The following is a 13,759-nucleotide window of genomic DNA, read 5'->3' as shown; positions in this document are numbered from 1 at the left end:
CTTTTATCAAAAGTGGAAGACACCCTTAGGTACACCGGCAATATATATAGGGAAAACACCTAACTAGAGCGAGCAAAAGGAACCCGCAAAACACCTAAAACCCACAAAACAACAAAAGCCCAAGACCCACAACGAATGCTCAATGCTAAAAAAAGTAAGCCTTGCCTTTCCCACGCCTTAAGGACACACACGTAGATTTATAATTAAAGGAGCATTCTAAGTTGAAAAGCTCCCTTCTACCTCTGGAACAAACACCCTTAACCTCCCATGCATGATCCCCTTCTTCAATGGCTGTTAGGAGAGCCACCGTTTGATCCTCATTCCCCTTGCACGAAAGCCCACGATCGGACCAATATCCTTAACACAAAAAAGAGCCCATTCCAAGGGGCAAAGGGGTTGAAAAATCCCCAACCTCCCCATCATCCCTCCCAACCAGCACCGACCACAAGACCAGACCTGATGAAGAATACTGATCATCCAGCAATTTCTGGGGGCAAACCAAACCAAGCTCAGGCAAACACCTATGGGCCCCCTAGCAGAGACACTCGGATTGAGAAACCCCCGCTGTAGAGGGTTCCCTGACATTAGCACTCACAATCTCAAATTCATGGGCAGCCTCCAACAGAGTCTGGCCTGCAATCTTGACAACCGGTAGAAAAGATGCGATTTCAGACCAAGACCAAGGACTCAACAGGCAGAGCAATGATTAGTGACACAGCCGTAGCGATCAAGCTAACATCCATCTTCGAGAATCTAATGTCCATGGACTTACGGTTGTAAAATTTTAAAGGCTTGGGCTTAGGTGACAATGAAATCCCAGGACCCAACGACATGCATCGACTCGGCGAAGCATCTCCATCAAGCCGAACCCCTTCTACCTTGGCATACACTTTGGGCCCAATACCTACACTGGCTCACATAGCTCCGGCAAAACCAAACTAAGAACATCAGCGTGCTCATCCACCTTCGAACTATTTGGAGCAACGCCATTGAATTGGAGAACATCAAACATGATTACCGAATCATTCCCCTCCTCCAAAGATGCCTCCGAAGATCCAACAAACGTTAGAAGAGCCTTTGGTGAAGGAGCCCGCGGATCATCCCTCTTCGACTTGGGTGTGGACCAAGGAACCCTTTCTGACCCCAAACAAGCAGCCCTCTTGGAGATGGACTTGTCCTTGGTCTTAAGTTTGGGCTTTAGCTTAAAGACCTCTTACCATTCTTGCACCCAATGGGCTTATTGCCCTTCTTATCCTTCTTGGCCCTTAAGTTTGAACCACCTAAAGGCAAGCTGAAACCACCTAAAGGCTCAAGCTCCACAATCCTTGCCAAAAGCGTCTTCAAAACCCGGTCTGTTTCTTGTTTAAAGTTGACAATAATTCCCTTCAACACCCAAAGCGTATCGCTTGCGTTCTTCCCCTTTCCATTTCCATGTTTTCCACTAAGCAATCCTAAGCCCTCGTTTACAGCGCCAAACGGGCAGAATTCCTGCCCTCGTTCAGAGAAACACTGATCCGTCACCCCTTCCATGACTGAGGAATCCTTACCCATCGGATACCCACTACATACCTTAAGTCCATTCTCTAAGGCTGACGAACACTCCTCCATCCGCACCACCTTCGCAAATGACAGTCTATGCCCACACTTCTCCAACAAACGGGAAATTCCAGGATGTGAGCAAAAGATGGTGCAGATGTAGAAGGAAACTAGGCACGCTTTTCCCTTCCATAACGCAAGTAGGCACAAACTAACTCAAGTGTTGGTAGGGTCCCTGAAGACGCATCAACAAGATCGTCAAATAAGCAAAAAGCATGTGTAACAAATCCCTCAAGTATGTTTCTACTCTTGCGACACTCAATATCACAGGCAAGTAACTAACTTGAGCATCCGAGGGCCCTCAGAGTCACCGAGGACCGCCCTGCGGGAAAATAGCACTGCCACGAGAAGGATACATCAACAGGGACGCCAAATAAGCAAAAAGCCCAAGTGTAACAAATCCCTCACGTATGTTTCCACTCCTGCGAAATAGTCAATATAATGGGCAAGCAACTAACTTGAGCACCGAAGGGTCCCTAGTCACCGGGGACCGCCTTGTAGGAAAAGAGCACTAGCCACAATAAGGACGCGTCGATAGAAACGTTGAATAACCAAAAAGTGTGAGTATAACAAATCCCTCTGGTATGTTTCCACTCTTGCGAAACACTCAATATAACAAGCAAGCAACTAACTTGAGCATTCGAGAGACCCCAGAGTCGCCGGGGATAGTCTTGAAGAAAAATAGCATTGGCCAAGAGAAGGACATGTCGACAAGGACATCAAATAAACAAAAAGCCCGAGTATAACAAACCCCTCATGTATGTTTCCACTCTTGCAAAACACTCAATATAATGGACAACGTACCCTAGCGACATCTCCAAGGGACTGAGAACCGAATCCACACGAGGTTCTCAGGCCCACCAAGCTGATGCATCACCAGGGGACGAACCTATAACTCCAATAGCATCCCAGCCCATTGCCGCAAAGGGCTCGACTTGACAGGCCCCCAATTGATTAGATTTGACACTGGCATTCGCCAAATCCCTTCAAGTCCTAGGCCCGTGTCAAGCTTGCATCTCGATCCTTTTACCAAAAGTCCCCTCTCCTACTGAAAAACCTTGATTTCATGCATGTGGCACATTGCCCCCTACAAGCCTCTCGTGGACATCCTAGGGTGTGTTGAATGGTAATAAAAAGTAATTAATGTGATGTAAAAAATAAAAATGCTAGGGTTGACTTTGAGAAGAATAGTTGGGTCTTTTTTTGGAGACCTTTGGCAAACACAGCCCTAAGGACTCTGTCGACATCTCCGCCAGTGTCACCAAAGCAGGCCTAAGGCACTTACGCTCCTCATCTCTACAGCGGCACGGGATGGAGTCATCGTGCAACTCCCTAGGGACCAATTCAAAAAAGCAGGTGCCAACTTATGCCACGACTACTCTCTACTCCTTGGCCAAGCTTTCCCTTCACAGTGGGTCCAAAGGCGGACAATTCACCATTGGCAAAAAAATCTCCCCCACGAAATTGCCCACTTCACCAGACAAAGAGCCGCCGCAGCTCGCATCCCCTCTACGTCTTCAACGAATACAAACGGCCCTCTTTTCCCTCAAAAAACTCCCCACCCTAACTCACAAAGAAAAATCTCCACAACCACTCCTTAATCTTCAACACTTTGCTACGAATCTCCACCACCGCACGATCAGGCCTTGAATGGAACTTCTAGGCACCGTCGTCCATCTACACTGGTCTCGCGACTCTATCAAACCAAAAGCGCAAGAGCAAGCGGTATCCGCCGACGAGACCACACAAATTACTATTGGCGGCAAGGGCAGGTCACCCCTTGATCACGATCCTGATGCACTCAATGGTAACCCCATGCCTTAGGAGGTCGAAGATGAAGACCACGCAAAAAGGTGATGAAGGGGGGCATATGATTCCTCTACATCCACACGAGGTTCTCATGCCCGCCAGGCCGATGCATCACCAGGGGACAAACCTACAACTCCAATCGCATCCCAACGCATTTGATTAGATTTGACGTTGGCATTAGCCAAATCCCTTCAAGTCCTAGGCTCGTGCTTGCATCTCGATCCTTTTACCAAAAGTCCCCTATCCTATTGAAACACCCTGATTTCATGCATGCGGCACACTACCCCTAGAAGCCACCCATGGACATCCAAAGGACTCCGTCAACATCTCTGTCGGTGTCACAAAAGCAGGCCCAAGGCCCTTACGCTCCTCATCTCTACAGCAGCATGAGATGGAGTCATCGGGCAACTCCCTAGGGACCAACTCCGAAGAGCAAGTGCCAACTTAAGCCCCGACTACTCTCTACTCCGTGGCCAAGCTTTCCCTTCTGAAAGGTTGTTGTTCCATAGAGACTTCTCCAAGTGCTTCGCCCTAAGGAGTCAATCACAATGGGTCCAAAGCCGACTCTAAGTGTCAGAACAACTCCCCCGTGAAATTGCCCAATTCACTAGACGAATGGCCGCCACCAAGACTTGCGGCGGTTGGAGTGCAAAGGCAAGCAACACCCCCTTTGCGTCTTCAACGGATACAAACGGTCCTCTTCTCCCTCAAAAAAGGCCCCACCCTAACTCACAAAGAAAAATCACCACTCTGCTACGAATCTCCACCATCGAATGGCCAGGCCTTGAATGGAACTTCTAGGCACCATTGTCCATCTCCACTGGTCCCACGACTCTATCAAACCAAAAGTGCAAGAGCAAGCGGTATCCACCGACGAGACCACACAAATCACTATTGGCGGCAAGGGCAGGTCATCCGTTGATCACGGTCCCGACGCACCCATAGGTACCCCCACGCCTTCGAAGGTCAAAGATGAAGACAATGCAGAAGGTGATGAATGGGGGCATAGGATTCCTCCGAATCCACACAAGGTTCTCAGGCCCCCCAAGCTGATGCATCACCAAGGGAAAAACCTACAACTCCAATCGCGTCCCAGCCCATTGCTGCAGAGGGCTCTACTTGACGGGCCCTCGGTTGATTAGATTTGACGTTGACATTTGCCAAATCCCTTCAAGTCCTAGGCCCGTGTTGAGCTTGCATCTCGATCCTTTTACCAAAAGTCCCCCCTCCTACTAAAACACCCTGATTTCATGCATGTGGCACACTGCTCCTAGAAGCCTCCCGAGGACATCACCGATGTCACCAAAGCAGGCCTAAGGCGCTTACGCTCCTCATCTCTACAATGGCACAGGATGGAGTCATCGCGCAACTCCCCAGGGACCAACTCCAAAAAGCATGTGCCAACTTAAGCCCCGACTACTCTCTACTCCCTGACCAAGCTTTCCCTTCTAAAAGGTTGTTGTTCCCTAGAGACTTCTCCAAGTGCTTCGCCATGTGGAGTCAATCACAATGGGTCCAAAGCCGGCTCTAAGTGTCAGAACACCTCCCCCGCGAAATTGCTTGATTCACCTTACGAAGCCCCCCCAACCACAAAGAGCTGTGGAGGCTAGAGCGCAATGACAGGCAGCACCACGATTGGTGTCCACAACAAATATAGACAGTCCACTTACCCCTGAAAAACTCCCAACCCTGAGTCGAACAAAATTCTCCACCACCAATCGTTGATCTTAGACGCCCAACTAGGAATCTCCACCACCGCACAACCAAGCCTCAAATGGAACTTCTAGGCACGACCATCCATCTCAACTAGTCCCACGAGCTACTACTAGGTTCCACGACTCTATTGAACCAAATACACGAGCGCTCGTAGAATCCGCCAACGAGTCCACACTAATCACTACTGGTGGCGAGGGCGCGTCACCTGTCAATCATAGTCCTGACACACCCAAACCCCCACACCTTCGGAGGTCAAAGATGAAGACCTAGCAGAAGGTGACGCACGAGAAGCAAACGACTCCTTCGAATCCAAACGATATTCTCGAGCCTGCAAGGCGGCTGCATCACCAACAAACAAACCTGCAACAGCTCCAATCGCGTCCCCCTGACTGCCACAAAGGGCTCATCTTGACGGGCCCCCCGATGATTGATATTCTCCGAATCCCCTCCGAGTTGTAGGCCTACATGAAGCAAGCGTCTCGACCTGTTTACCAAACGCCCCTTTTCTCGCCGAACCACAACGCCTTTGGAAGCCTCTCGTGGACATCCCAAGGACCCCCTTGATGCCTCCACCAGTGTTGCTAAAGCAAGCATACGGCGCATACGCTCCTCATCGCTGCGACGGCACGAGATGGAGCCATCAGGCAACTTCGAGTCGTAGCCCACATGGAGCAAGCGTCTCAACCTGTTTACCAAACGCCCCTTTTCTTGCCGAACCACCCCGATCTCACCTAGGGCACAACGCCTTCGGAAGCCTCCCGTGGAAATACCAAGGACTCCCTTGATGCCTTCGCTAGTGTCCCCATAAGCGCCATACGGCGCTTATGCCCCTCATCTTTGCGACAGCACGGGATGGAGCCATCGGGCAACTCCCCTGGGACCAACTCCAGAAAGAACGTGCCAACTAAAGCCTCGAATGCTCTCAGCTCCCTAGCCAAGTGTTCCCCTTTTAAAGGCCGCTTAGGACGCTGTACTCTAGCGACTTCTCCAAGGGTCCAAAGCCAACTCCCGAGTGTCAGAAAGCCTCGCCCACCAAATTGCCTAATTCACCTGACAAAGAGCCACCACCTAGAGCTGCGAAGGTTGGAGAGCAATGACAAGCAACACCTCCCTCTACACCTTAAACGGATACAAGTGGTCCTCCTCACCCCTCAAAAAACCCCAAACTCGTCTCACAAAGGAAAATCTCCACCACCACTCTTTAATCTTCGATACTCTACTAGGACTCTCCACCACCACATGGCCAAGCCTCAAATGGAACTTCAAGGCGCTGCCATCGATCTCCACTGGCTGATAAAGATACAAAAATTCTTGTGTCATCAATTGGAGGTGCCCATTGAAAATTTCAGGCCATAGGACACATGGCCATCAGTATGCACCACCCATTTGGAGACACCTAAGACAGCGCTAAGTTCAAAATCGACAACATCTCCCGTGCAGGCTTGGGAATCAAGAAGCAAAGACCCGCTCTAAGAATGTGGAGGAATCGATGCATACCATGGCGCCCGCAACTCCAATAGCGCCCTCCTTGGTGAAAGGTACCCACAATTGCATGCCCTCAGGGAGGGAAAAAGCTTGCTTTTCCTTAACCAAATCAGTAGCCTCCACCAGACTCCAAAGACACACCACAGAACACCATTGCAAGAACCATGGGAACAAAGACTATAGAATATGTACTCACAAAACTTCGGTTTCAAAAGATGGGGTGAACAGGTCCCTCAACAACTTAAAAAAAAAACAAAACCAATTTAAATGCATACGGACTACCCCAACATGCCATGCGCCAATAAAGGAAACATCGCTGGCATAGGTGCCTCAAAAGACGAGCCCACCAAAATAAACCTGCCATCCTAGGCGATCTGCAACCCACATGTCCACCAGAATCTAGAATAGGCAATACCCAACCACAAACTCGTTCCCCACAATAAAGGAAAATTGGGCCCAACCATTGCAAGCCCCATTTTGCGTTCCAAATAGGGTGGCCCTCTCACAGTCCCAAGGAACGAAAGGCTGGGTAAGGCAACAAAGGAAAGTGACACCACTTAATTCCCATTGGGCCACACTAGTAACCCAAGGGAATGATGCTAGAATGGAGACCCGCAAGCCACCAAGGCCTAGCGAACCCGCAGAGTGGAGCTCAAGCAAAAGCCATTATAACCAAGAAAAGACCACCCAAACACATCCCCGCCCATGTAGGGAAAGAAGCTAGCCAGACAAGAAAACAATCACAAGATACGAACTTGATATGGGAGGAGCAATGTGAGAAAAAGCCTCGAAAGGAAAGAATCGACCCAAAACAAGAAGCACCAAGAAAATCCTCCCTCTGTCCAATCACAGCCAAGGATCAGGTGTTGACTTATCGCCCATGAAACTCCAAGGAACGGAGGACGACCATAAAACCAAGATGCAAGCACAACTTGAGGTATCCAATCTTTCTCACTTCCTCTGTTGCTTACCTTGCTTTTCATACATGTCACTTTCTGACTTAAGCGTCGAAGGTGGTGTTGTCCCCATCCCCCACCTGTGTGGCACTCCACCACTAATCATTTGCCTGTTTTTGAGGGTTCCAAGCTGCCAACCGCTAGGTGTGACAATTGCATTAATAGTTAAAAACATGGAAGAAGCTATCTCCAATGATTCTGTTATGAATCACTCTTTTACTCCCCCATTATAAATGGCCCAGCCTAAGGTCCACACTAACGCCGTCAACAAGCTCATGTCTCTCACGCACAACAAGATGATCATTGAGTAGGGAGAGAGTCAAGCTTCTCAAGGAGGGCCCCTTTGCCAAGGCCCAAATCGCCACCACCACTGCTCTCTACAACATTGCCATCAATCGGGAGAGGGTACACTTCGTCAAGGAGTCAGTCAAAGTTCCTATGAGTGTTAAGGTGCTCAAGGACTTGACGGTGAGGGTTCAAGCCTCAATAGCGAGCCTCATGGCACAAATGGCCAAGCTAAACCCCGATATGCAGGAGTGTGCGAGGGAATGCAACAAGGCCGCTCGTGTTGATGCTAATCATGGACATGATTTTGGACCATCCAAAGCTTCAGTTGGATAAGACCAACATTCATTCCCTTAACAAAGAGCTAGCTAAGAACGACAAAGTTCCACAAAACTATCCTAACAATAGTGTGTCATTGGGTCATTTGCATTCCAATGGGAGTAGCAAAGGTAACGATGTGTGTGTGTGTGTGTGTGTGTGTGTGTGAGAGAGAGAGAGAGAGAGAGAGAGAGAGAGAAAGAGAGAACTGAAAGATTGGAAGTGGCAAGAATAAAGTGGTTTTAGAAAATGTGGCATTCAGGTTTTTAAGGCTAAAAGTGTAATTTAATTATATAGCTTATGCAAGTTAAGCGGGTTGACACGAATTTGACCCATTTATTAATCATGTCTAAACGAGTTGACCCATTTTGACCCAAACCCTATTACACTAATCCTTAACCCTCTAATTTCATGTCAGTTTCATATCGGGTACATGGGTAATGTCAAACATTATCAATCTTATTAGCACATTAACATACCTTTCTCCACATTTACATCTGGTTCTTCAGCAGAACCTAAATTTCCCTCTATAGATTCCAAGCAAAGCTCATGCAGGCTCTTGATGGCAGCATCCAAATCATTACCACATTCTTGTAGTGCTCTCTCAAGAATCTGAAAGGTAAAATCATCACATGATCAGAAATAGGGAAAAATAATTTGGCTAAGAATGTTATACTTTCAATCGTGCAATCACTTACTATATAATTTCAACACAAAGATTAGGTAAGGTAATATGTACCATTTAAAAATGAACTTTAACAAGGATGCAACCTTTAACATATAGGAAAATTGTAATACTTCAAATTGTATTGATTAAATTACATGAAAATATGTTTACTCTCATATCAGTCAAGAAAATATGTTAATTTTGCTATATAAACGATTATAAGGAACCTCAATTGTGATTAATTCCTTTAAGGTGATGTAAATATGTTGCTTTGCAGTGTGCACCGCAAAGCAATGCAGGGCGTAACGAAGACCTCAAAAGATTTGAATGAGGAAGATTGCAATATCATGAAGTATGGATTGGATTGCCTGGGGACATTACACAGGATATATTGGGTCCCACTTGGGGAATATACAAGATTAATCTACCCTATACAAGTGATTTCAGAGAGCCCAAATTGTAACAGACCTTTCAAGGTATCACAAAAAATTGTAAACGCATCCCCAGGCCGTGATAGAAATTGTAACAAAAACTATTCTCTCAAAAGAAACTAATTTCAATAAAGCACTACATCTTGCGCCCACCCAGGAGGGATTTCTTGCTGTAACAATAATATTATAAAGCTAACGTAAGGACAAGACAAGTATGTCTTTAGCATTACACAGAAACACCTTGATGACAATGCCGAGATACACACAGTCAAATCAAATACATTTATGCAAACATCCCCTCAAGCTTCTTGCCCAAAAAAATTCAAAACCGATCCTGCAAACTTGATGTGAAAAACAAACCTTGAATGGAGAAACATTTTACTATATTCATAGAGAGCGAGATAGAAGAAGAAGAACTCTGACATGGCATGGCCATAGAGGATCATAACTCCCAAGTCACAAATTCTTACCAAGGATAAAAAATAAAAAAATAAAAAAATAAAAAATAAAAAATAAAAATTGTTTTTTGATAGTTGACCATTCATTTCATTGAAAATCCTTTTAACATAAAATAAAGATATTGAAATTTAAATAATCCTATTCGACATTAGCTTAGCCTGCCAAAAAAATCCTAGACAAAATCAAGTAGACGCATTAGAACCAACATAACGAATTCTCTATTTGGCAAAATCCAATAGACAAAATTCAAAAAAAATCCCACCAAACTCTTTGCTTGGCGAAGAAGAATTAAAAAAAAAAAAAGTTCAAATTAAAGCAGAATAAAAATTTGACCTTTCAAGTTGGAAATTTCCCAGTAAATTAAATCATAATTCCCATTCCACAGCAAACAAATCATCACAATAAATTACACAAAACTTAAAAGTTTCACAGCAACCAAACACATCACCACCACAACCCAAAACCACATCAGTTCAACATCTACAAAGTAAAAAATCGATTCAAGAGACTAGAGAGAGGGCGCTTACATGAAGTTCCATGTGAGGAAAGACGGAGCGGAGCTGATCGAGGAGAGAGGGCGCAGACAACCGAATCGGCGAAGAAGAAGAGGCGCAACGGAGCCTTTTGGCGACCGGAGGCGATGACGGTAGCTCTTCGAAGAAGGATCTCTTGCTCCCACACACAGCAGCAGACATCGTCTTCTTCTTCTTCTTCAACAACAACGGCAACAATAACAACGGCAACAACAGCAACAAAACAAGAAAGAACTGAAACCCAGGCTTGAGATAATTAGGGTTAGCGCAAGGGCTAGAGAGAAAATTTGTTGGCTTTCTTGGGGCTTGGGTTTGGAATTCCGGAAAGAGAGTTTTTATAATGGTTTGAAGAAACGGTGGAGGACGAAAAGCGTCTTGTTTCCGAAATTGGGAGGCTCCACGTCGAAGGCAAAGGGGTCTCGCTGTTATACGAATCCGTAACGTTTAGAAATAAATACAACGGTTATATTTTTTTTTTAAATCAAATTTTAAATTTGGAAAAGGATTTATTTGCATCATCAACCATTCTCTTTTTTTCATTTTTCTTTTTTAATTGGGTAATCCATCCTCAACTTCTCATTTGGTAATGTATTTAAGAAATATTTCTATTTTTAAAAAGGGTTCCCGAAAAAAGTGAAAATTGTAAGTGCTTTACAAGTATACCACTTTCCAAAAGTTGACTCTTCCAAGAATTGGAACTCAATCAAGAGAAGCAACCCTTTTTAAGAAGTGTTCTCCACATTTAAAAATTGAGAAGAATTTTTCAAAATTTTGCCAAACAAGCAATAAATTGTTGTCATGTGTTGGGAGAAATTTTTCTTCACACTTATTTATAATATGCCATTATCCACTCACCACGTGACACGTGTGCATACTATTTTTTGCACCTAGGAATAAAAGGAGAAAGATGAACCTTTTTTTTCCGATCCTTCTTCCTCCCCATAGACTTGATTCTCCAAAGGTCACTCACGTCTCTCTCTCTCACATCTCTCTCTCCCTTGTATATCTCACTTGACACACTGATCCATGGATATCATAGGCAAATTACCATTATATTTTTTATCCATATATAAAATGCTAATTAAAGCATTGGAGAGTCTTCGACCTCAACCGGAGATCCTTCGACCATGTCCTTGTTTTGCAGGAACACTATTGCCGTATAGAACACCCAGTCCTCTCATAGCTCAATTATGAAGAAAAATCGCTGACTAGCAAATTCTTGGACCAAAAAACACATCAACATCATGAAAGCACAAAATTGTTCATTATCTATACAATTTTCACAAACAGGAGTTTGTAACAACATATTATCCTGCGCCACCATTTCTTTGTTCTCAACCATGCCCCAAGGCCTTGACGGATAAAGTGGCTGGACCCATTCGGAGCCTTTGGGTTGATGCAAACTGGTGGATCACATCTTGAATTCCCTCAAAAGCGACCAAGAATTCAGCTGCATCATTTTGGCTCAACACCTTCTTTACCACCAACTCCAATGCCTTGAACCTGAGATTTTGGGCCTTGGTGATGACAAGCTCAATCTTCCTGAACTCGGACTGAATACATCCCAAGCCAAACCCACCTGAGCGATTTTTGATTGGAGTGAAGGGAAGATGTAGGATGCATGTAGCTTGAATCTCAGCCATTTCCTCATCCAGTATTGCCTCCTCAATACGCGTATCATGTCTAAGCTGAGAGAGGAGGTCTTCATTGCCCCCGGCCATTGAGTCTGATAATGATGAGCCAGAGAGGCCACGGACAAGGTCGAGCATGGCGGACGGCCGCCAGTCGCCGAGCCAGGTGAGGGAAGCCAGCTGCTGCGGTGGAGCCCAGTTGGGCATGAGGAGTTGGACCACATCCTTGGGGCGGGTAGGGACCATGGCTCGGTTGTAATGGGCACGGAACCTGTTCAGTTGTTCTTCAATTAGATCCTCAAGTTCCCACCTTGTCTTCAGCTGCTTCTCTAGCCTTGCTGCTCTGTTCTTCTGCTCTTGCCTCCACAGAATCTCTCTCTCACAGAACAACTCTTCACCTCATAAACATATATTAACTGCTTATACAATAAATCCCTTTCCTTGTAACTTTCTCACAAAAGATGAGGTAATTGTAAACAAGTAATGTTATTAAGTAGACTATACGGCTCTCATATAATTGAGAGTGAAAATTAATTTACGTCTTACTAATTGTATAGCAATCTACTAAATAACATTTTTCAATTTCAAATACCAAATGAAGCTAGTCCAATTCCCAAGTGTGAAATCCAATTATCAAGTTGGTTTTCTAAAAAATTTAGTATATCTTGTAAGAAATGATAATGCACTCAATTCTCCTGCTGTCTGCAAACATAAATCCTATAAATGTTCCCAGAAAGGAAATGAAGGAAATTGTATAGATTTTTATTTGTTTCTTTAAAGTAATCTTCAATAATTCCATCTAAGGAAAACCCAAAAAGAAAAATGAAAAAAAAAAAAAAAAAAAAAAAGGTTCAGGGAAAATTTGGGACATACCTCGTTTGGGTGTTTCACGCTTGTGGAGGACCAAGCACGGGAATTTCTCTGCCATGTCATCACCACATTCTTCTTGGATGACTAATTTCCTCGCCATCCCCTCATTCTTTTCTCCTCTTTCATATTCACTCTCACTACAACTATTCCTGCAAAGATTTCCTTTTGATTAGAAAAGAAAACAAACAGAAACATTATAAAAGAAAATTGGGGTTCTAAAACCACCATTTTTCTTTTCATCAGGAAAAGAAAAAGAAAATATGGAACCCCACACCTTCTTTTGTTTACATTACTTTCTTGGCAACAAAGCAGAGGCAAGCTAAGTGATTGCATAAGTCAACAAGAAAAGAAAAGATAGTCCAAAAACTTCCCATATATTCTATTTCCGTTGTTTCCCGAGAACCATACAGAAAAAGTCAAGTGCAGGCGTTTGATGTTCATAACCAATACACAGTAGCAGAAGAAACATAACCCAAAAAAAAAAAACGGAAAGAAAAAGACAGAAGAGCAATGGAGCTTACAAGAGGAGTTGGGGTGGTGCTCTTTTCATTGATTTTCCTTCTTTTCTCTCCCCTCTGATGGCTATTTCTTTTAGTTTTCGCTCTCTTCTCTCTGAGCTAAGATTGTGAAAACCCTGAGAATGAGAACGTCTCCAAGTGAAAAGAACCGGGAATTTATAGTTAGGAGGGGCCAAGGCCGTTGCATCTTTAAGTGGGCCTTTGTGCCGGGCTTATTAGCACCGAGTGATAAGCACCGTTGGATCTGCCACGTCCATCGAATTCGTGATGTTGATAATGGGAGTGTCTTGCCAGCTCACATGGAAGCCTATTTCCACTTGGTTCCAATGGGAATTTTTTTTTTTTTTTTGTATAAGTAATGGAATAATCTTATTAGTGATATTTGTGGTAGATCATGTAGAGACTTTGAAATAATGTAAGTGGAAACGAAGTTCCAAGTCAACAATCATGCCTCGGCAAGAACTTAAAAAGAAAAGAGTACCAAA

The 13,759-nt window shown here is 44.7% G+C and overlaps 1 protein-coding gene across 1 annotated transcript; it reads right to left on the bottom strand.

Annotated features, from left to right (window-relative positions):
• Nucleotides 1-11,500: 11,500 nt before the first annotated feature.
• LOC132188489 (uncharacterized) lies at nucleotides 11,501-13,551 on the bottom strand. Its single transcript, XM_059602965.1, has 3 exons — nucleotides 13,278-13,551; nucleotides 12,760-12,905; nucleotides 11,501-12,278 (listed from the first exon to the last, which is right to left on the bottom strand). Exons 1-3 carry the CDS (start codon nucleotides 13,304-13,306, stop codon nucleotides 11,590-11,592), a joined length of 864 nt encoding a protein of 287 aa, XP_059458948.1. The 5' UTR covers nucleotides 13,307-13,551; the 3' UTR covers nucleotides 11,501-11,589.
• Nucleotides 13,552-13,759: the final 208 nt, after the last annotated feature.

The sequence above is a fragment of the Corylus avellana genome, chromosome ca7 (genome assembly GCF_901000735.1).
Source record: "Corylus avellana chromosome ca7, CavTom2PMs-1.0".
In the NCBI taxonomy this organism is placed as follows: Eukaryota; Viridiplantae; Streptophyta; class Magnoliopsida; order Fagales; family Betulaceae; genus Corylus; species Corylus avellana.
This window is presented reverse-complemented; position numbering and strand designations above follow the sequence as displayed.